The sequence below is a fragment of the Ranitomeya imitator genome, chromosome 1 (genome assembly GCF_032444005.1).
Source record: "Ranitomeya imitator isolate aRanImi1 chromosome 1, aRanImi1.pri, whole genome shotgun sequence".
NCBI lineage: Eukaryota > Metazoa > Chordata > Amphibia > Anura > Dendrobatidae > Ranitomeya > Ranitomeya imitator.
This window is the reverse complement of record NC_091282.1, coordinates 12,595,039-12,620,574: the sequence shown is the minus strand read 5'-3', so window position 1 is coordinate 12,620,574 and position 25,536 is coordinate 12,595,039. Positions and strand designations below refer to the sequence as shown.

Below are 25,536 nucleotides of genomic sequence, written 5' to 3'. Positions count from 1 at the left end.
TGGTATAAACAGATCCTCAGCGAGATATTTGTATTGTCCCCTTATATACTTATACATGGTTATTAGATCGCCCCTCAGTCGTCTTTTTTCTAGACTAAATAATTCTAATTTCGCTAATCTATCTGGGTATTGTAGTTCTCCCATCCCCTTTATTAATTTTGTTGCCCTCCTTTGTACTCTCTCTAGTTCCATTATATCCTTCCTGAGCACCGGTGCCCAAAACTGGACACAGTACTCCATGTGCGGTCTAACTAGGGATTTGTACAGAGGCAGTATAATGCTCTCATCATGTGTATCCAGACCTCTTTTAATGCACCCCATGATCCTGTTTGCCTTGGCAGCTGCTGCCTGGCACTGGCTGCTCCAGGTAAGTTTATCATTAACTAGGATCCCCAAGTCCTTCTCCCTGTCAGATTTACCCAGTGGTTTCCCGTTCAGTGTGTAATGGTGATATTGATTCCCTCTTCCCATGTGTATAACCTTACATTTATCATTGTTAAACCTCATCTGCCACCTTTCAGCCCAAGTTTCCAACTTATCCAGATCCATCTGTAGCAGAATACTATCTTCTCTTGTATTAACTGCTTTACATAGTTTTGTATCATCTGCAAATATCGATATTTTACTGTGTAAACCTTCTACCAGATCATTAATGAATATGTTGAAGAGAACAGGTCCCAATACTGACCCCTGCGGTACCCCACTGGTCACAGCGACCCAGTTAGAGACTATACCATTTATAACCACCCTCTGCTTTCTATCACTAAGCCAGTTACTAACCCATTTACACACATTTTCCCCCAGACCAAGCATTCTCATTTTGTGTACCAACCTCTTGTGCGGCACGGTATCAAACGCTTTGGAAAAATCGAGATATACCACGTCCAATGACTCACCGTGGTCCAGTCTATAGCTTACCTCTTCATAAAAACTGATTAGATTGGTTTGACAGGAGCGATTTCTCATAAACCCATGCTGATATGGAGTTAAACAGTTATTCTCATTGAGATAATCCAGAATAACATCCCTCAGAAACCCTTCAAATATTTTACCAACAATAGAGGTTAGACTTACTGGCCTATAATTTCCAGGTTCACTTTTAGAGCCCTTTTTGAATATTGGCACCACATTTGCTCTGCGCCAATCCTGCGGAACAGACCCTGTCTCTATAGAGTCCCTAAAAATAAGAAATAATGGTTTATCTATTACATTACTTAGTTCTCTTAGTACTCGTGGGTGTATGCCATCCGGACCCGGAGATTTATCTATTTTAATATTATTTAGCCGGTTTCGCACCTCTTCTTGGGTTAGATTGGTGACCCTTAATATAGGGTTTTCATTGTTTCTTGGGATTTCACCTAGCATTTCATTTTCCACCGTGAATACCGTGGAGAAGAAGGTGTTTAATATGTTAGCTTTTTCCTCGTCATCTACAACCATTCTTTCCTCACTATTTTTTAAGGGGCCTACATTTTCAGTTTTTATTCTTTTACTATTGATATAGTTGAAGAACAGTTTGGGATTAGTTTTACTCTCCTTAGCAATGTGCTTCTCTGTTTCCTTTTTGGCAGCTTTAATTAGTTTTTTAGATAAAGTATTTTTCTCCCTATAGTTTTTTAGAGCTTCAATGGTGCCATCCTGCTTGGGGTATCCTCATGGGTTAAGTTTTTCCTGTATTCTTATAGGTTAAGAACTGTGAGCGTATTCTTATGCTGATTGGTTGAAGTATAATTTCTATGACTATGAAAACTCATACACAATAAACGGGGGCCCAGAGATCTGCTCGATCCCCCACACAGAGGCACGCGTCTCCGTCTGGTCATTTTCAGTTGCCGGCAACGCCCTGTAGATTAATTTGGAAATCACTGAGTCAACCGTGAAGGATCAATTTAGATCCTCCCTCAACACTGGGACATCGAAACAAGATCATTACGCAAAACACAAAAGTGCGTTTACACAAAACGGCGACTATTAGTTGATTTCACCACCTTGCCTTTTGGCTATTAGCTGAGAATTGTGATGGATACACGCCTGCATCACCCATTCTCATGCATTCTAGCAGGCCCGTCTAATTCTGGAAAGAGCTATTTTGTAAAACAACTGCTATATAATATTGAAAGTAAAAAAATTTTATCACAAACCCGATAATATTGTTTGGTTATATTCATGCTGGCAAAAACTATATGATGAAATCTCTCTCTTTTCCCAACACCAGATTTGTGGAGGGTCTGCCGAATACATTCGTAGATGACGAATTATTCACCCCAGACAAGGTGAATTTGACTATTGTTGATGATCTCATGGAGAGGGCTAGCGAAAAGCATTCACCAAGTATGTGCACAACAGAAATCTCTGCATTTTCTACCTGCTACAAAACATATTTTGCTAGGGTAAGAAAAGCCGCACAATAAATTTAAACACAAAGTACATGGTGCTTTTTAATAATCCTTGAGATAAATTACAAATTTTAACTCTAGCCAGGCAGATGTATCCCGGAAAAACACGTTTTTTCCTAGAAGCTTTTGAGGATGCCACGCGGGAGCCTTACGGGTATTTGCTGGTAGATTTGAGAGCTAATACCCCTGAGGATCTTAAGGACTGGGATGTTTCCACCAGTCCATGTTCAAAAGAAAAACACTTCTAAAAAGTGAATTTTACGTGGAATCAGACATTCTATGCTGTGTGCGTTGTGATGTAAAGATGTCTGAAAGACTCCGGCGTAACTGGGTTCTCTTAAAAACCCTGGTGAAAGCAACCCCCGCTGTCAGAAAGTCTATTTTGTGCAATGCAAGCAATGATTTAATTACAGCCATAGGCGAGATTGCTTTAAACATCTTAAAAAGGCAGGATTCAGCTGAAAGAGCGCCAAAAGGGCATATTAAAGAAGTGGCGTAAAGCTATAAGAACCCTGAGCGACAGATTTCAGCCCATAAAGAAAAAGAAGCGCCTACTAAAGCAGGCCGGCGGGTTTATCGGCCCTCTGTTAGGTTTTTCAATTCCAATAATAACAAGCCTGCTCACAGGAAGATAATGGAGCATACAGAGAAAATGTATCTAGTCCCCAAACAGGAGCTAGACAAACTAAGACCCCCTACTACAGATAATATAAGCGAAAGTGCCATATTACAACGTCGTGACATTCCCGATGATGTGAAAATTAAAATGTATAGCTCTGTGCTACAGCGCTACTTGGTACATACGCGACACAGCTCAAAAGAAGTAGCGGCTTTAAATCTCGTTAGCATTCCTGATCCTGATCAGCAACAATTGTCAAATACCGACTCTGATAAAAATCAAGAGGCTGCTGAAATTGTCAGCCATATAAACCAAAGATATAAAAAGAATGCTGAATTTTTACTAAACAGGTTACTGTAGAATAAAAATGTTACAGCCTGGAATAATAAAGCTGAATTTATTTTCAAAGGCTCCGTAATACCCGGGTCTAACTTACTGGATTTGGTACGTAGTACAACGCAGAGTCATGCTCTGAACAGTAGAAATTTACCGCCGGGTTGGGATTCATTTATGCAGGCTATGGCCGTGCTAAATATCCCATCTACAGTTGTGGGTAACCCCACTACTAGGAAGCTTTTAGATGGATTAAACATTTTCAGCAGTGAGATACGCGCTGTATCTACACCACAGCAGCTAGCCCCGACGCCCCGTACAATTCAATCTTTACATTCCCCGTCATTAGGCACCACACGCGGAACTCTGTTACCTAAAAAAAGGTCTCTACCGATACTACAAACCATGTGGCTCACAATGTAAAGAATGTACTGGATAAATGCTGTACTTGGCTTATAACACTATATTATTTATTTTGTAAGAAGTGTAATGATGTATGTTCATTGTACTTGTGATACTATTTATTTTTTATTTTGTAAGAAGTGTGTTGATGTACGGTATGTTAATTGTACTATTTAATTATGCTTTTTTTATAATCTGTAAGAATTGTTATATTATTGAAATGTCTTTGAAATGCATTTATTTTACAACAATAAATCTTTTAAACTTTTACAATATTGTGTCTTTGCTTTTTTTTTACAAACGTATAAAACACCCGCTTCATACTTGATAGTGTTGTAACATGGTCATATACATAATATGCCCATACAATGAGCCTGGTGTGTTACAAACCATGTGTAAAATGAGAATCACAGTAGCAAATAAATACACTGCTAGGATATAAAAATCATATAAATTGCTGAACAAGATACGCCAGAAACACTATCATTTTGCTCTACGTGATCATTAGGACTAACAAACAAAATACATTGATCTGGTGATAACACCAGCAAACTCATATCAACTTCATATAAAATGAGAATCTAATATGATATAAAGTGAGAAGCGCTGTATCAAATAGTATGATAACAATATCAAACCCGTATCAAAAGGGGAGGCATCCAGATACACTGACAGGGAGGGGAGGGCTTACACACTTTTGATACACTTTGATAGGGGCGGGCCTACCTGTCAAGTTTGACGAATGATATGTAAGCTACACTACTTGCAGCGCCCCAGAGTCCTGGTCGTTGCAGTAATGTCGCTCTGCCACTAAGGGGAGTGATGTTATGTCTGATTGCAGTAAAGGAGTTCACCTGACCAGGTATCACAGTCACACATTACACTTCACACTCCGGCCACCAGGGGGAGCAAAAGGCACTATGTATTAGGCCACTCCTCAAACTTTGGTAAAACTGGGGTTGGATAGGAAGTTAGGACAGAACGCAGCCTGGGAGAGCTCCAGGGAGGACCTGTCAGGGGTGGGTTCCTGGCAGGTACCTAGCAGAAAGGACAGAACGTTACGGAGTGTGATGCTGTAAGAATCTGGCTGCACTCGGATGTCACCCGAGTGCAGTCCTATTTGAGCGTGTCGATTCAAACAGGGAAAAGGGAGAGTGGACCCACAGGACCGTGACGACGAACCCCTCTCGGGCGAGCTGACCAGGTGGACCGCCCCCTATACAGGGAGAGTTAGGGGCAGGCCCGAGAGGGACTATTGCCACGGAAGCTGGAGGATCGACTGAGATAGACGGGTACACTGTAGGCAAAAAGGGACAGAGGGAACAGAAAGGAACTACTGAGACGAGGGAGAAGATCTGAACGCTACGGAGGCACGGAGGCTGGCAGGACAATATGGAGACACTGAGGCTGACGGGAGCAAGGAAAGGATAAAGGAGCCGGGCAGATACCGCAGAGGAAAAGGAACTGAAGGAACACGGGAGGAACACAGGAACCAGGCAGGCACTGCAAAGAGAGGAGGAGACCCAAGATCAGAGACCTAGGAACGCTCAGAGACCACAGGCAACCAGAAGCACTTGTAAACACAAATGAACATCAGGCACAGAGAAGCAGCTGGAAGCAGTTTACATAGCAGCGTGGGAGCTACTTCCGGGTTACAGTCCTCCAGGATGACGGAGAGGACAGGAAAGAGCGCCAACAGAGGAATCAGATGTGCGCACACGCAGAGCTGAATGCGACGCGCGCGCACCCGGCGAGCTGCAGTGGGGAGAGGCGGCGGCAGCAGCAGCGGCATGACACGGAGCCGCGCCTGCACTACCTTGCGGCGGCATCCTAAGGAAGGACACGAAGCGAAGGATATTGTGGAGAAGTGAGAAACGAAATCGCAGCACAAGGAGATATCCAGTAGGAGTCGTGCCCCGAGATCGGCAACATCCTACTGAGGCACGTAGCCGGTGGTCAGAACGCCGAGGAAGTAACTGACTCCAAGCATTACTTCAAACAGAGGCAGGACAGTTGATTATAGGTTCAAATAAAACAAGAAAAAAGCAGCAACACTCCACTTCTTGGTGAGAAAACAACCTTAGTCCTTTATTGCATAATAAAGATCATGGACAAGGTATTACGGGTAAAACAAGTGCAGGTTATGCAGGCAAATGAAGCAGGACGACGGCCGTTTCACGCAATATGCCATCTGAACCCGTAGAAGCGCATATTGCGTGAAACGGCCGTCGTCCTGCTTCATTTGCCTGCATAACCTGCACTTGTTTTACCCGTAATACCTTGTCCATGATCTTTATTATGCAATAAAGGACTAAGGTTGTTTTTTCACCAAGAAGTGGAGTGTTGCTGCTTTTTTCTTGTTTTATTGGACCCTGTATGCACCTTCTTCATAGCAAGCACCTCCAGCAAGGTGAAGGTTTCTGGAATGTGTCCGTGATTCAGAGCACATTCATCCCTTATCAGTGAGTACTAAAGGTACCTTCACACTCAGCGACGCTGCAGCGATACCGACAACGATGTCGATCGCTGCAGCGTCGCTGTTTGGTCGCTGGAGAGCTGTCACACAGACAGCTCTCCAGCGACCAACGATCCCGAGGTCCCCGGGTAACCAGGGTAAACATCGGGTTACTAAGCGCAGGGCCGCGCTTAGTAACCCGATGTTTACCCTGGTTACCAGCGTAAAAGTAAAAAAAACAAACACTACATACTTACCTACCGCTGTCTGTCCCCGGCGCTCTGCTTCTCTGCACTCCTCCTGCACTGGCTGTGAGCACAGCGGCCGGAAAGCAGAGCGGTGACGTCACCGCTCTGCTTTCCGGCTGACCGACGCTCACAGCCAGTGCAGGAGGAGTGCAGAGAAGCAGAGCGCCGGGGACAGACAGCGGTAGGTAAGTATGTAGTGTTTGTTTTTTTTACTTTTACGCTGGTAACCAGGGTAAACATCGGGTTACTAAGCGCGGCCCTGCGCTTAGTAACCCGATGTTTACCCTGGTTACCAGTGAAGACATCGCTGAATCGGCGTCACACACGCCGATTTAGCGATGTCAGCAGGAGATCCAGCGACAAAATAAAGTGCTGGACTTTCCCCAGCGACCAACGATCTCCCAGCAGGGGCCTGATTGTTGGTCGCTGTCACACAGAACGATTTCCTTAACGATATCGTTGCTACGTCACAAAAAGCAACGATATCGTTAACGATATTGTTATGTGTGAAGGTACCTTAAGAGCGGTTTTTCTCAGTGCCATTCATATCTCTTTTTACAGTTGATTATAGGTTGGCTGTCTACCTTACATCACCTAAGCAGACATAGGGGGCAAAGTTGGAGAGGGGCGTCTCTAGGGTCCCAGAATAGCTCCGAGCCTTCCCGTCATACGGGTGCGTCCTAGCCAGATAATCTTGGGGGACGGAGTAGAGAAAGAACGAACACGAACGTTGTGAGGACTATCCCGAATGCTCAGCAGGGAAGGACTACAACACACAGGCGCTAGTTGGTAGGCACTGATTCCCACCTGCAAAGGGAACTCTGGATGTGCCTTCGGACCGGCCGGACTCAGCCAGCCCAGTTAGCAGTGCTCTGGATTGCGGATCCCGAAGTCTTCAGTAAAAAGGTAAAGAGACTGCAACCCTGTGTCCTCGTTATTAACTGCGCCTCACATCATCACCACCTACACTACTGGGAAGCCCTGGGGATATACTTCACCTGTGGGAAGGTATACCATCTAGTTGCCATTCCATCACCCCAGCGGACCCCCAAGCAGCGTCGGTCACCCTGACCGAAGACCACAGGTGGCATCACGAACCCTTGACAAACTTTCATCACCCCTTTTATTAGACGCCCCTTAGCAGGGTCACGGACCGGGTCCAGCCACCGTGACAACCCCAGCACCGAGACAGAGAGGACCGATACTGAGTAACCCGCGACCCTGCGTCTGGGGGCGCTCCACTACTCACACAGGCTCAATAAGAATCAGGAATGGCCAGCGCCACCTCCCTATGCACACAGCCAGGAAACATGCACAGAGCAGGCAGCCAACATGAGGCACACCGCATGGAGCCGGCAGCAGACAGGACTCACAGCATTGCCCAGAGTAGTGAGGAAGTTGATGTATCAGGCAGGTGGGGGATGGGAGGCCATGCAGTGATGCCGGCAGGGTTGTTACAATAAAACAGAAAAAAAAAATCATGCAGAGACTGGATACAATTGGTTACTGACATCTATGGACACCAGGCTAAAACTGAGCAGCACAGGGAGGGGAGAGAGCTCTGTATGTGGAGCCCTCTGGTGGCCGGGTGTAACCCTGCAGTCCTGTGTCCTCACCACTATTCATGGGAGAAAGAACTTTATGTACAAGCAGGAAGAGTCCTGTCATTCATAGGAGCCCCTCCCTATACAGCCCCCACACAGAGAACACCACACTCCCCAGCGCACCATAGGAGCCCCTCCCTATACAGCCCCCACACAGGGAACACCACATTCCCCAGCGCACCATAGGAGCCCCTCCCTATACAGCCCCCTCACAGAGAACACCACACTCCCCCATGCACCATAGGAGCCCCTCCCTATACAACCCCCACACAGGGAACACCACACTCCCCTGCGCACCATAGGAGCCCCTCCTTATACAGCCCCCTCACAGAGAACACCACACTCCCCCACGCACCATAGGAGCCCCTCCCTATACAGCTCCCACACAGGGAACACCACTCTCCCCCATGCACCATAGGAGCCCCTCCCTATACAGCCCCCACACAGGGAACACCACACTCCCCAGCGCACCATAGGAGCCCCTCCCTATACAGCCCCCTCACAGAGAACACCACACTCCCCCACGCACCATAGGAGCCCCTCCCTATACAGCCCCCTCACAGAGAACACCACACTCCCCCACGCACCATAGGAGCCCCTCCCTATACAGCCCCCTCACAGAGAACACCACACTCCCCCACGCACCATAGGAGCCCCTCCCTATACAACCCCCACACAGGGAACACCACACTCCCCTGCGCACCATAGGAGCCCCTCCCTATACAGCCCCCTCACAGAGAACACCACACTCCCCCACGCACCATAGGAGCCCCTCCCTATACAACCCCCACACAGGGAACACCACACTCCCCTGCGCACCATAGGAGCCCCTCCCTATACAGCCCCCTCACAGAGAACACCACACTCCCCCACGCACCATAGGAGCCCCTCCTATACAGCCTCCACACAGGGGACACCACACTCCCCCACACACCTCACATGCAGCCCAATGAAAGTGGTATCACACATTACCCTGGCAGCGCCATGAAACAGCAGCCCCATGCAAAAAACAGGACCCCCTCTTTCCCCACATAGACGCACAGACCTATGTAATAAACAGTGCCCCTTCCAGATTTTATTCTTTAGTTATGGTTCACCGCCTTCTTGCACTTTTGGGTGAGGGGGCTGTCTGTGGGATTTGGGGGGAGTTACTGGCGAGCAGCCATCTGTGAGGCTCGGGGTGGGTTACAGAGCACATAGCAGTCCGCCATTATCAGCTGTGCAATGCAGAAAGAGGCTCCACCACTTCACGTGACATAATCTGGTGCACGGTCACATGTTGTTAGGGTTGGTGGAACGCACCAAATAATATTAAAGAGGATATAAGGTGCGTTCACAGCCCGGGGTCCACCATGCAGAAGTGACACCTATATATGGCGGCATAACGTGAACATGTGGGGTAACTTCTCCCGGTATACAAGAGGCGCACCCTGTTACGTCACAGGGCCGCAATACTGCAGAGTGAACGCTAGTGTTTTGGTCACAGGACTCTGCCCTAAGGATGCAGGTTAGAGGCCCTCTAGCATTCAGCGCTGCAACTGCGATGCCAGAAACCATACTAATGATCTACAGCACTAGGTGTGTACAGCACCGCTCTGGCGGACGCCACTAACCACCCTAAACTTGGGCCAGGAAAGCGCAGTATTTGTGCACGGCGCCGCTCTGACGGACGCTGTATTCCGTGCCTTGCGCTGGATGGCACAAGTTAGCTCCAATCACCCACACTCAGTCAACAATGCTAGGGAGGGGGCTCAATTAGGAGCTTTCACCAAATTACATCCAGACATACAGAATTTAGATTTATACTAGCGCATGGCCAAGCAAAGCTATTATAGCTGCGTCCTTCCGGGAACTTCTCAGTGGTCCAATCAGGGCAGCTACAGGACCTGAGCATGTGACCATGTCTCACGGGCATGCTCAGTTGACAAAAAGCAGGACTTAGTCCCTGGAACGTCTGATTAATGCTGGTTACAATAGCTGAACCTGGAATAGCAGCAGTAATCAGACGTAAAGCATCAGCTTGAGCCAGACGCTGGGACCGATGTCTCTGCTGAGCAGGCTCCACTGCGGATGGAGAAGAATGGGAGACCACAGCGGAGATGGCTTGAGATTCCCCCTGTGCAGTGACACCTAAGGCTATATTCACACTTTGCGGATTTTGCTGCGGATCCGCAGCAGTTTCCCATGAGTTTACAGAACAATGTAAACCTATGGGAAACAAAAAACGCAGTGCACATGCTGCGGATTACATTCCGCAGCATGTCACTTCTTTTCTGCGGATTTTCACCTGCTCCAATAGAAAACTGCAGATGAAAATCCGCAGAAGAAAACGCAGTAAAAACCGCGATAAATCCGCAGTAAAAACCGCAACGGGTTTTCACTGCGGATTTTGGAATTCTGCTGCGGAAAAATCCGCAGTGGAATCCGCAAAGTGTGAACATAGCCTAACACATCTGCATGACATCATCACAAGTCCAAACACTTCTCTCCTGAGCCCCGCCCACTGGTCACATGACGGTGACGTCACCACAGGTCCTTCAGCTCTCAGTGCAGCAGCTCCGTCCTGGTTGTGTGCAGCTCGTGTTCTCTGGTGTCAGCCAGCAGCAGATTTCCCGCCATTCCGGTGAGATTACAGGAGGGTTTGTGGTAAATCTGTGAGAGGAGAGTGTGGGGTGAGATCAGAGCTGTTCCTGTGGAGGCTCCTGCTCCCTGTGACTGCGGCTCCTCACTGTTGGGGACGGGCAGCATTGTATGGGGGGTGTGCAGCGTCTGCTCCTCATCTCACGGGACATTATACAGCACTGGAGGATTCTGGGTGATGAGCGGAGAGGTGGCTGCTGGGACATTATACAGCACTGGAGGATTCTGGGTGATGAGCGGAGAGGTGACTGCTGGGAGATTATACAGCACTGGAGGATTCTGGGTGATGAGCGGAGAGGTGACTGCTGGGACATTATACAGGACTGGAGGATTCTGGGAGATGAGCGGAGAGGTGACTGCTGGGACATTATACAGGACTGGAGGATTCTGGGAGATGAGCGGAGAGGTGACTGCTGGGACATTATACAGCACTGGAGGATTCTGGGTGATGAGCGGAGAGGTGACTGCTGGGAGATTATACAGGACTGGAGGATTCTGGGTGATGAGCGGAGAGGTGACTGCTGGGACATTATACAGGACTGGAGGATTCTGGGAGATGAGCGGAGAGGTGACTGCTGGGACATTATACAGGACTGGAGGATTCTGGGTGATGAGCGGAGAGGTGACTGCTGGGACATTATACAGCACTGGAGGATTCTGGGTGATGAGCGGAGAGGTGACTGCTGGGACATTATACAGGACTGGAGGATTCTGGGTGATGAGCGGAGAGGTGACTGCTGGGACATTATACAGGACTGGAGGATTCTGGGAGATGAGCGGAGAGGTGACTGCTGGGACATTATACAGGACTGGAGGATTCTGGGTGATGAGCGGAGAGGTGACTGCTGGGATATTATACAGCACTGGAGGATTCTGGGTGATGAGCGGAGAGGTGACTGCTGGGACATTATACAGGACTGGAGGATTCTGGGTGATGAGCGGAGAGGTGACTGCTGGGAGATTATACAGCACTGGAGGATTCTGGGTGATGAGCGGAGAGGTGACTGCTGGGAGATTATACAGCACTGGAGGATTCTGGGTGATGAGCGGAGAGGTGACTGCTGGGACATTATACAGCACTGGAGGATTCTGGGTGATGAGTGGAGAGGTGACTGCTGGGACATTATACAGGACTGGAGGATTCCGGGAGATGAGCGGAGAGGTGACTGCTGGGACATTATACAGGACTGGAGGATTCTGGGTGATGAGTGGAGAGGTGACTGCTGGGACATTATACAGGACTGGAGGATTCTGGGTGATGAGCGGAGAGGTGACTGCTGGGACATTATACAGGACTGGAGGATTCTGGGTGATGAGCGGAGAGGTGGCTGCTGGGACATTATACAGCACTGGAGGATTCTGGGTGATGAGCGGAGAGGTGACTGCTGGGAGATTATACAGCACTGGAGGATTCTGGGTGATGAGCGGAGAGGTGACTGCTGGGACATTATACAGGACTGGAGGATTCTGGGAGATGAGCGGAGAGGTGACTGCTGGGACATTATACAGGACTGGAGGATTCTGGGAGATGAGCGGAGAGGTGACTGCTGGGACATTATACAGCACTGGAGGATTCTGGGTGATGAGCGGAGAGGTGACTGCTGGGAGATTATACAGGACTGGAGGATTCTGGGTGATGAGCGGAGAGGTGACTGCTGGGACATTATACAGCACTGGAGGATTCTGGGTGATGAGCGGAGAGGTGACTGCTGGGACATTATACAGGACTGGAGGATTCTGGGTGATGAGCGGAGAGGTGACTGCTGGGACATTATACAGGACTGGAGGATTCTGGGAGATGAGCGGAGAGGTGACTGCTGGGACATTATACAGGACTGGAGGATTCTGGGTGATGAGCGGAGAGGTGACTGCTGGGACATTATACAGCACTGGAGGATTCTGGGTGATGAGCGGAGAGGTGACTGCTGGGACATTATACAGGACTGGAGGATTCTGGGTGATGAGCGGAGAGGTGACTGCTGGGACATTATACAGGACTGGAGGATTCTGGGAGATGAGCGGAGAGGTGACTGCTGGGACATTATACAGGACTGGAGGATTCTGGGTGATGAGCGGAGAGGTGACTGCTGGGATATTATACAGCACTGGAGGATTCTGGGTGATGAGCGGAGAGGTGACTGCTGGGACATTATACAGGACTGGAGGATTCTGGGTGATGAGCGGAGAGGTGACTGCTGGGAGATTATACAGCACTGGAGGATTCTGGGTGATGAGCGGAGAGGTGACTGCTGGGAGATTATACAGCACTGGAGGATTCTGGGTGATGAGCGGAGAGGTGACTGCTGGGACATTATACAGCACTGGAGGATTCTGGGTGATGAGTGGAGAGGTGACTGCTGGGACATTATACAGGACTGGAGGATTCCGGGAGATGAGCGGAGAGGTGACTGCTGGGACATTATACAGGACTGGAGGATTCTGGGTGATGAGTGGAGAGGTGACTGCTGGGACATTATACAGCACTGGAGGATTCTGGGTGATGAGCGGAGAGGTGACTGCTGGGACATTATACAGGACTGGAGGATTCTGGGTGATGAGCGGAGAGGTGACTGCTGGGACATTATACAGGACTGGAGGATTCTGGGTAATGAGCGGAGAGGTGACTGCTGGGACATTATACAGCACTGGAGGATTCTGGGTGATGAGCGGAGAGGTGACTGCTGGGACATTATACAGGACTGGAGGATTCTGGGTGATGAGCGAAGAGGTGACTGCTGGGACATTATACAGCACTGGAGGATTCTGGGTGATGAGCGGAGAGGTGACTGCTGGGACATTATACAGCACTGGAGGATTCTGGGTGATGAGCGGAGAGGTGACTGCTGGGACATTATACAGGACTGGAGGATTCTGGGTGATGAGTGGAGAGGTGACTGCTGGGACATTATACAGCACTGGAGGATTCTGGGTGATGAGCGGAGAGGTGACTGCTGGGACATTATACAGCACTGGAGGATTCTGGGTGATGAGCGGAGAGGTGACTGCTGGGACATTATACAGGACTGGAGGATTCTGGGTGATGAGCGGAGAGGTGACTGCTGGGACACTATACAGGACTGGAGGATTCTGGGTGATGAGCGAAGAGGAGACTGCTGGGACATTATACAGGACAGCACTGGAGGATTCTGGGTGATGAGCGGAGAGGTGACTGCTGGGACATTATACAGCACTGGAGGATTCTGGGTGATGAGCGGAGAGGTGACTGCTGGGACATTATACAGCACTGGAGGATTCTGGGTGATGAGCGGAGAGGTGACTGCTGGGACATTATACAGGACTGGAGGATTCTGGGTGATGAGCGGAGAGGTGACTGCTGGGACACTATACAGGACTGGAGGATTCTGGGTGATGAGCGGAGAGGTGACTGCTGGGACATTATACAGCACTGGAGGATTCTGGGTGATGAGCGGAGAGGTGACTGCTGGGACATTATACAGGACTGGAGGATTCTGGGTGATGAGCGGAGAGGTGACTGCTGGGACATTATACAGCACTGGAGGATTCTGGGTGATGAGCGGAGAGGTGACTGCTGGGACATTATATAGGGCGGCACTGGAGGATTCTGGGTGATGAGCGGAGAGGTGACTGCTGGGACACTATACAGGACTGGAGGATTCTGGGTGATGAGCGGAGAGGTGACTGCTGGGACATTATACAGCACTGGAGGATTCTGGGTGATTAGCGGAGGTGACTGCTGGGACATTATACAGCACTGGGGGATTCTGGGTGATGAGCGGAGAGGTGACTGCTGGGACATTATACGGCACTGGAGGATTCTGGGTGATGAGCGGAGAGGTGACTGCTGGGACATTATACAGCACTGGAGGATTCTGGGTGATGAGCGGAGAGGTGACTGCTGGGACATTATACAGCACTGGAGGATTCTGGGTGATGAGCGGAGAGGTGACTGCTGGGACATTATACAGCACTGGAGGATTCTGGGTGATGAGCGAAGAGGTGACTGCTGGGACATTATACAGCACTGGAGGATTCTGGGTGATGAGCGGAGAGGTGACTGCTGGGACATTATACAGCACTGGAGGATTCTGGGTGATGAGCAGAGAGGTGACTGCTGGGACATTATACAGCACTGGAGGATTCTGGGTGATGAGCGGAGAGGAGACTGCTGGGACATTATACAGCACTGGAGGATTCTGGGTGATGAGCAGAGAGGTGACTGCTGGGACATTATACAGCACTGGAGGATTCTGGGTGATGAGCGGAGAGGTGACTGCTGGGACATTATACAGCACTGGAGGATTCTGGGTGATGAGCAGAGAGGTGACTGCTGGGACATTATACAGCACTGGAGGATTCTGGGTGATGAGCAGAGAGGTGACTGCTGGGACATTATACAGCACTGGAGGATTCTGGGTGATGAGCGGAGAGGTGACTGCTGGGACATTATACAGCACTGGAGGATTCTGGGTGATGAGCGGAGAGGTGACTGCTGGGACATTATACAGGACTGGAGGATTCTGGGTGATGAGCGTTGAGGTGACTGCTGGGACATTATACAGCACTGGAGGATTCTGGGTGATGAGCGGAGAGGTGACTGCTGGGACATTATATAGGACTGGAGGATTCTGGGTGATGAGCAGGGAGGTGACTGCTGGGACATTATACAGCACTGGAGGATTCTGGGTGATGAGCGGAGAGGTGACTGCTGGGACATTATATAGGACTGGAGGATTCTGGGTGATGAGCGGAGAGGTGACTGCTGGGACATTATACAGGACTGGAGGATTCTGGGTGATGAGCGGAGAGGTGACTGCTGGGACATTATACAGCACTGGAGGATTCTGGGTGATGACCGGAGAGGTGACTGCTGGGACATTATACAGGACTGGAGGATTCTGGGTGATGAGCGGAGAGGTGACTGCTGGGACATTATACAGGACTGGAGGATTCTGGGTGATGAGCGGAGAGGTGACTGCTGGGACATTATACAGCACTGGAGGATTCTGGGTGATGTGCGGAGAGGTGACTGCTTGGAGATTATACAGCACTGGAGGATTCTGGGTGATGAGCGTAGAGGTGACTGCTGGGAGATTATACAGCACTGGAGGATTCTGGGTGATGACCGGAGAGGTGACTGCTGGAACATTATACAGGACTGGAGGATTCTGGGTGATGAGCGGAGAGGTGACTGCTGGGACATTATACAGCACTGGAGGATTCTGGGTGATGAGCGGAGAGGTGACTGCTGGGACATTATACAGCACTGGAGGATTCTGGGGGATGAGCGGAGAGGTGACTGCTGGGACATTATACAGCACTGGAGGATTCTGGGTGATGAGCGGAGAGGTGACTGCTGGGACATTATACAGGACTGGAGGATTCTGGGTGATGAGCGGAGAGGTGACTGCTGGGACATTATACAGCACTGGAGGATTCTGGGGGATGAGCGGAGAGGTGACTGCTGGGACATTATACAGCACTGGAGGATTCTGGGTGATGAGCGGAGAGGTGACTGCTGGGACATTATACAGCACTGGAGGATTCTGGGTGATGAGCGGAGAGGTGGCTGCTGGGACATTATACAGCACTGGAGGATTCTGGGTGATGAGCGGAGAGGTGACTGCTGGGACATTATACAGCACTGGAGGATTCTGGGTGATGAGCGGAGAGGTGACTGCTGGGACATTATACAGCACTGGAGGATTCTGGGTGATGAGCGGAGAGGTGACTGCTGGGACATTATACAGCACTGGAGGATTCTGGGTGATGAGCGGAGAGGTGACTGCTGGGAGATTATACAGCACTGGAGGATTCTGGGTGATGAGCGGAGAGGTGACTGCTGGGACATTATACAGCACTGGAGGATTCTGGGTGATGAGAGGAGAGGTGACTGCTGGGACATTATACAGCACTGGAGGATTCTGGGTGATGAGCGGAGAGGTGACTGCTGGGACATTATACAGCACTGGAGGATTCTGGGTGATGAGAGGAGAGGTGACTGCTGGGACATTATACAGCACTGGAGGATTCTGGGTGATGAGCGGAGAGGTGACTGCTGGGACATTATATAGGACTGGAGGATTCTGGGTGATGAGCGGAGAGGTGACTGCTGGGACATTATATAGGACTGGAGGATTCTGGGTGATGAGCGGAGAGGTGACTGCTGGGACATTATACAGGACTGGAGGATTCTGGGTGATGAGCGGAGAGGTGACTGCTGGGACATTATACAGCACTGGAGGATTCTGGGTGATGAGCGGAGAGGTGACTGCTGGGACATTATACAGGACTGGAGGATTCTGGGTGATGAGCGGAGAGGTGACTGCTGGGACATTATACAGCACTGGAGGATTCTGGGTGATGAGTGGAGAGGTGACTGCTGGGACATTATATAGGACTGGAGGATTCTGGGGGATGAGGAGAGAGGTGACTGCTGGGACATTATACAGGACTGGAGGATTCTGGGTGATGAGCGGAGAGGTGACTGCTGGGACATTATACAGCACTGGAGGATTCTGGGTGATGAGCGGAGAGGAGACTGCTGGGAGATTATACAGGACTGGAGGATTCTGGGTGATGAGCGGAGAGGTGACTGCTGGGAGATTATACAGCACTGGAGGATTCTGGGTGATGAGCGGAGAGGTGACTGCTGGGAGATTATACAGCACTGGAGGATTCTGGGTGATGAGCGGAGAGGTGACTGCTGGGAGATTATACAGGACTGGAGGATTCTGGGTGATGAGCGGAGAGGTGACTGCTGGGAGATTATACAGGACTGGAGGATTCTGGGTGATGAGCGGAGAGGTGACTGCTGGGACATTATACAGGACTGGAGGATTCTGGGTGATGAGCGGAGAGGTGACTGCTGGGACATTATACAGGACTGGAGGATTCTGGGTGATGAGCGGAGAGGTGACTGCTGGGAGATTATACAGGACTGGAGGATTCTGGGTGATGAGCGGAGAGGTGACTGCTGGGAGATTATACAGGACTGGAGGATTCTGGGTGATGAGCGGAGAGGTGACTGCTGGGACATTATACAGGACTGGAGGATTCTGGGTGATGAGCGGAGAGGTGACTGCTGGGCTCGGATATCAGGGGTAGTGGGTACTTGTTCTTAATGGTGATGGAGTTAAGACCCCTGTTGTCTATGCATGGACGCAGTTCTCCACTCTTCTTCTGCACGATGAGTAAAGTATGTACACCGTATAGAACTAACCCACTATAAACAAATTTTAAAGGTAATAAAATACAATAAAAATATTAGAGTCGGAGAGGTTACTGATACACAAAAAGTGAGTGGCAAACCACTCAGGGTATTTTGGTAAAATGAACAAACAGAGCGGGATTGGAAAAAATAACAAGAAGCTAATATAGAATAATAAATAAGGCCAAGAAATATATATAGGTAAAATTGCCTTTAATTTTTGACAGCTGGCACTACAGCATGTGCCTGTACTTGGAAAAGTTAAAAATATATAAAAGAATTAAGCATAATAGATTGTGAATATTAGGACGGACAATAATATATACAACTTGTGTAAGACTTGGAATAAACAGCACAATATATCCACAGAGGAATAAACAATTGTATGTAGCTATTTATTGCTGCTTCTCATCAGTCCATAGCCATGTGGAAGAAAACTACAATTGTGCAAACATGCAAGACACAAAGGTGCAGAGTGTCAAACAATGTATATATATATATATATATATATATATATATATATACACACACACACAGTGGGGCAAAAAAGTATTTAGTCAGTCAGCAATAGTGCAAGTTCCACCACTTAAAAAGATGAGAGGCGTCTGTAATTTACATCATAGGTAGACCTCAACTATGGGAGACAAACTGAGAAAAAAAAATCCAGAAAATCACATTGTCTGTTTTTTTTTTATCATTTTTTTTGCATATTATGGTGGAAAATAAGTATTTGGTCAGAAACAAACAATCAGGATTTCTGGCTCTCACAGACCTGTAACTTCTTCTTTAAGAGTCTCCTCTTTCCTCCACTCATTACCTGTAGTAATGGCACCTGTTTAAACTTGTTATCAGTATAAAAAGACACCTGTGCACACCCTCAAACAGTCTGACTCCAAACTCCACTATGGTGAAGACCAAAGAGCTGTCAAAGGACACCAGAAACAAAATTGTAGCCCTGCACCAGGCTGGGAAGACTGAATCTGCAATAGCCAACCAGCTTGGAGTGAAGAAATCAACAGTGGGAGCAATAATTAGAAAATGGAAGACATACAAGACCACTGATAATCTCCCTCGATCTGGGGCTCCACACAAAATCCCACCCCGTGGGGTCAGAATGATCACAAGAACGGTGAGCAAAAATCCCAGAACCACGCGGGGGGACCTAGTGAATGAACTGCAGAGAGCTGGGACCAATGTAACAAGGCCTACCATAAGTAACACACTACGCCACCATGGACTCAGATCCTGCAGTGCCAGACGTGTCCCACTGCTTAAGCCAGTACATGTCCGGGCCCGTCTGAAGTTTGCTAGAGAGCATTTGGATGATCCAGAGGAGTTTTGGGAGAATGTCCTATGGTCTGATGAAACCAAACTGGAACTGTTTGGTAGAAACACAACTTGTCGTGTTTGGAGGAAAAAGAATACTGAGTTGCATCCATCAAACACCATACCTACTGTAAAGCATGGTGGTGGAAACATCATGCTTTGGGGCTGTTTCTCTGCAAAGGGGCCAGGACGACTGATCCGGGTACATGAAAGAATGAATGGGGCCATGTATTGTGAGATTTTGAGTGCAAACCTCCTTCCATCAGCAAGGGCATTGAAGATGAAACGTGGCTGGGTCTTTCAACATGACAATGATCCAAAGCACACCGCCAGGGCAACGAAGGAGTGGCTTCGTAAGAAGCATTTCAAGGTCCTGGAGTGGCCTAGCCAGTCTCCAGATCTCAACCCTATAGAAAAACTTTGGAGGGGAGTTGAAAGTCCGTGTTGCCAAGCGAAAAGCCAAAAACATCACTGCTCTAGAGGAGATCTGCATGGAGGAATGGGCCAACATACCAACAACAGTGTGTGGCAACCTTGTGAAGACTTACAGAAAACGTTTGACCTCTGTCATTGCCAACAAAGGATATATTACAAAGTATTGAGATGAAATTTTGTTTCTGACCAAATACTTATTTTCCACCATAATATGCAAATAAAATGTTAAAAAAACAGACAATGTGATTTTCTGGATTTTTTTTTTCTCAGTTTGTCTCCCATAGTTGAGGTCTACCTATGATGTAAATTACAGACGCCTCTCATCTTTTTAAGTGGTGGAACTTGCACTATTGCTGACTGACTAAATACTTTTTTGCCCCACTGTATATATATATATATATATATATATATATATATATATATATATATATATATATATATATATGATATATATGTGGAGCTAGTGAAAAAACAACAATGTGCTGATGTAAACACAGTATTATAAATCAAGGGGTGTTGAAGCAACTTAGGCTAGAGGCTGATAAGAAGGAATAAATAATAAATCTATGTATCTGGGTAGTATGTCCTGCCCAAATGTATAATATACCAGAGACAAGTGTTAGGGGAATGTGACCTATATTGAGCAATGTAAAATGAGGGGAGTATGATAAGAAACAGCACAATGTAAGAAAAACAATTTATAAGAGACCAATGTCCTGCAGAAAAGTCGTATCAAGTATAAATGAAAACAAATAATGAGTAGGATTATACCTGGTAAAGTTCATCCCTCCAAGCACAGAGCACCCCGATGCGCGTTTCGGATTAAATCCTTCGTCAGGGGGTGCATGAAGAAGAACCCAGCCCCTGAAGGTAAAACTAACTTCCTAATAAATCCTCTTGCCAGATTCTCTTGAATGTACTGAGACATTACCTCAGTCTCCGGGATAGATAACGGATAGACTCAACCCCGGGGAGGCTCTGCACCAGGAAAGAGGTCAATAGGACAGTCATAGGGGCGGTGAGGCGGAAGGGTCTCCGCAGCCCTTTTGGAGAACACGTCCGCATAGGGCCAATAGTGCTTGGGGAGAGAGGAAAGATCTGCGGGTACCTCTGTTGTAGCAACCTGAACGCACTCCCTCAGACATCTACCCTCACAGGATTTACTCCATCCCAAAATTCTCCCTGAGGACCACTCTATATGAGGAGAATGATAGCGTAGCCATGGTATCCCCAACAGGACCTCATCAATTCCCTCAGGAATGACTAATAGAGAGATAATCTCCTGATGTGATGAAGACACAGAATGAAAGGAATGGTTTGGAGGGTAATCTGTGAGGGTAGTGTCGACCCATTTACCACTCGAACGGTTACTGGTTTGGCGAGCATCACCAGGGGTATTGCGTGTCGCTGGGCGAAAGCGGATGACATAAAATTACCCTCAGAGTCCACGCAAAGCTCTACCATAAGCGTGGATGGGCCTATGGTAATTGTCCCCTTGAAGGACAACTTAGAGGTAAACGTCGCCGTGTCTAGTGTACCTCCTCCAACTGCCACTAGACGCTGACGTTCCCCCGACCGCTGAGGACACTTGGAGGCAAGATGTCCTGACTGCCGGCAAACATGACAGACCTTAAGTGCACGAGCGGACCGGGACTTGGATCCCGCTCATGACACTTCCATGGCCTCATGTGACTTGGGCGCCTGGACCAGAGATTCTAAAGGTTTGGCGAAGGTGGGAGCCAGCCGAAACCTCTGCCTACACTGGGCTCGCTCCAACCTTCGCTAGTGAAAATGAAGGTTGATGCGAGTTGATATAGCTATGAGCTCCTCCAGTGTGGCGGGAATCTCCCTAGTGGCCAAAGAGTCCTTCACATGGTCAGCCAGACCACTCCAGCTCAGACGCTAATGTCCGGAAGTGGACGGCAAAATGGCTGACCATGATCGAACCCTGAGTCAATGCCAGCAGTTGGAGCGCCGTATCATGGGTGACTCGAGGTCCCAAAAAGACCTGTTTCAGAGTGCCCAGAAACCGAGAAACACTCTGCACCACATGATCGTTGCGCTCCCACAGCGGCGTAGCCCACTCCAAAGCTCTGTCCGACAGAAAAGAGATTATGAATCCCACCTTTGCCCGCTCTGTGGGAAAACGTGCAGCCAGGAGCTCGAGGTGTGTACCGCACTGGCTCAAGAAACCCCTACAGGATTTACTGTCACCAGAATATTTTTCAGGCAGCGGGAGGTGAGATAAGGTCGGAACAGAGGTGGCAGTGGGTAAAGTTGCTGCAGCCACTCTAGCAGCCTGAACAACTATTGCGGTAACATCCACCGCCAAATTTGCACGCTCGAGAGCCACCAACCTGCCCTCCAGCAGCTGAATGTACCCCTGCAATCGCTGTTCATCCGCCATTACTAGCCAGACCCTGGCGCTAGTGTACAGTTAGGGTTGGCGGAACGCAATAGAATATATATATCAGAAGGTGCGTTCGCAACCCGGGGTCCACCGTGCAGGAAAGAACCTGCTGCTAGTAAAGGCGGCACAATATGGCGGTATAAACTAACTCTGTTACTTCACAGAGTCTGTTAGCAAAGAGAACGCTGTGCCCTGTTAAGCTCACAGAGGAACACAGCTACTTAGTAGAGCCGATAGTGGTCATGCAGTCAATAGCAAACATGCCGCTCCTCTTTGGTGGAGCCGGAATTCTAATGGCTATACGCCAGCCCTGAATCCACTCACATGAAACTCCTCGCCGGAGGTGCCAGCATTCTAGGGGCTTATTTCAGCCGGGTCCCTGAATACACACACAAACATGACCACACTGGCGCTGATCTCATACATAAATTGACACTAGCGCATGGCCGTGCGGCCATGCGAACATTTTATAGTTGCAGCTCAACAGGACCTTCCTGGAGGACCACTGGGAGCTGCTACAGGGCCTGAGCGTGTGACCGCCGACCTCCAATGAGAGGTCCTCCTGTGGGCATGCTCATTGTGTGCAAAGCAGGACTTCGTCCCAGAAAAGCCGGCTTGCCGCAGACCAGTGCAGGGTACAATAGCAGAGCCTAGAAAGGCAGCAGTAACCCTTTGCACAGTATCAGACTGAGTGAGACGCTGGGACCGACGTCTCTGCTGAGCAGGTTCCACTGCGGCTGATGCAGAATGGGAGACCGCTGCAGACATGGTTCGAGATTCCCCCTGTGCAGGGGTGGGAATTCGACTCGTAACAGAGCGGAGAGGTGACTGCTGGGACATTATACAGCACTGGGGGATTCTGGGTGATGAGCGGAGAGGTGACTGCTGGTACATTACACAGCACTGGAGGATTCTGGGTGATGAGCGGAAAGATGACTATGTTATGGAAATTTGGTTTGGATAAAGCTATCCCTGTGTGTGCTGCGGCTGTTCCCAATAAGAGTATTCATGTGACAGTGGCTCCTCAGTGTTGGGGACGGGCAGCGTCTCTGCCTCATCTCACGAGACGTTATAAAGGACAGCAATGGAGGATTCTGGGTGATGAGCAGAGAGGTGACTGCTGGGACTTTATACAGCACTGGAGAATTCTGGGTGATGAGCGGAGAGGTGACTGCTGGGACATTATACAGCACTGGAGGATTCTGGGTGATGAGTGGAGAGGTGACTGCTGGGACATTATACAGCACTGGAGGATTCTGGGTGATGAGCGGAGAGGAGACTGCTGGGACATTATACAGGACTGGAGGATTCTGGGTGATGAGCGGAGAGGTGACTGCTGGGACATTATACAGGACTGGAGGATTCTGGGTGATGAGTGGAGAGGTGACTGCTGGGACATAATACAGGACTGGAGGATTCTGGGTGATGAGCGGAGAGGTGACTGCTGGGACATTATACATCACTGGAGGATTCTGGGTGATGAGCGGAGAGGAGACTGCTGGGACATTATACAGGACTGGAGGATTCTGGGTGATGAGCGGAGAGGTGACTGCTGGGACATTATACAGGACTGGAGGATTCTGGGTGATGAGTGGAGAGGTGACTGCTGGGACATAATACAGGACTGGAGGATTCTGGGTGATGAGCGGAGAGGTGACTGCTGGGACATTATACAGCACTGGAGGATTCTGGGTGATGAGCGGAGAGGTGACTGCTGGGACGTTATACAGCACTGGAGGATTCTGGGTGATGAGCGGAGAGGTGACTGCTGGGACTTTATACAGCACTGGAGAATTCTGGGTGATGAGCGGAGAGGAGACTGCTGGGACATTATACAGGAGGGCACTAGAGGATTCTGGGTGATGAGCGGAGAGGTGACTGCTGGGACATTATACAGGAGGACACTGGAGGATTCTGGGTGATGACCGGAGAGGTGACTGCTGGGACATTATACAGGACGGCACTGGAGGATTCTGGGTGATGAGCGGAGAGGTGACTGCTGGGATATTATACAGGACGGCAATGGAGGATTCTGGGTGAAGAGCAGAGAGGTGACTGCTGGGACTTTATACAGCACTGGAGGATTCTGGGTGATGAGCGGAGAGATGACTGCTGGGACATTATACAGGATGACACTGGAGGATTCTGGGTGATGACCGGAGAGGTGACTGCTGGGACATTATACAGGATGGCACTGGAGAATTCTGGGTGATGAGCGGAGAGGAGACTGCTGGGACATTATACAGGACGACACTGGAGGATTCTGGGTGATGAGCGGAGAGGTGACTGCTGGGACATTATACAGGATGACACTGGAGGATTCTGGGTGATGACCGGAGAGGTGACTGCTGGGACATTATACAGGATGGCACTGGAGAATTCTGGGTGATGAGCGGAGAGGAGACTGCTGGGACATTATACAGGATGACACTGGAGGATTCTGGTTGATGACCGGAGAGGTGATTGCTGGGACATTATACAGGACAGCACTGGAGGATTCTGGGTGATGAGCGGAGAGGTGACTGCTGGGACATTATACAGGACGACACTGGGGGATTCTGGTTGATGACCGGAGAGGTGACTGCTGGGACATTATACAGCACTGGAGGATTCTGGGTGATGAGCGGAGAGGTGACTGCTGGGACATTATACAGGACGACACTGGGGGATTCTGGTTGATGACCGGAGAGGTGACTGCTGGGACATTACACAGCCTCCTGTGTACATTATACAGGATGACACTGGAGGATTCTGGGTGATGACCGGAGAGGTGACTGCTGGGACATAATACAGGATGGCACTGGAGGATTCTGGGTGATGACCGGAGAGGTGACTGCTGGGACATTACACAGGAGGGCACTGGAGGAATCTGGGTGATGAGCGGAGTGGTGACTGCTGGGACATTATACAGGATGACACTGGAGGATTCTGGGTGATGACCGGAGAGGTGACTGCTGGGACATTACACAGCCTCCTGTGTACATTATACAGGATGACACTGGAGGATTCTGGGTGATGACCGGAGAGGTGACTGCTGGGACATAATACAGGATGGCACTGGAGGATTCTGGGTGATGACCGGAGAGGTGACTGCTTTGACATTATACAGGACTGGAGGATTCTGGGTGATGACCGGAGAGGTGACTGCTGGGACATTATACAGGACGGCACTGGAGGATTCTGGGTGATCATCGGAGAGGAGACTGCTGGGACATTATACAGGATGGCACTGAAGGATTCTGGGTGATGAGCGAAGAGGTGACTGCTGGGACATTATACAGGACAGCTCAGGAGGATTCTGGGTGATGACCGGAGAGGTGACTGCTGGGACATTACACAGGACGGCACCTGAGAATTCCGGGTTAGGAGCGGAGAGGTGACTGCTAGGACATTGTACAGCACTGGAGGATTCAGGGTGATGATCGGAGAGGTGACTGCTGGGACATTATACAGGACAGCACTGGAGGATTCTGGGTGAT

General features: G+C 49.3%; 1 protein-coding gene and 1 pseudogene across 1 annotated transcript in view; both read left to right on the top strand.

Moving 5' to 3' along the window:
* The window catches only part of LOC138657468 (zinc finger protein 585A-like), a 268,682-nt pseudogene that overhangs the window by 47,849 nt on the left and 195,297 nt on the right, over positions 1-25,536 (top strand).
* LOC138657475 (zinc finger protein 271-like) overlaps positions 1-25,536 on the top strand; it is a 93,956-nt gene that overhangs the window by 23,783 nt on the left and 44,637 nt on the right. Inside the window, exon 6 of the mRNA XM_069745269.1 lies at positions 4,768-4,769. Coding sequence (XP_069601370.1) covers positions 4,768-4,769 — 2 coding nt within the window. The remainder of the gene's footprint in view (positions 1-4,767; positions 4,770-25,536) is intronic.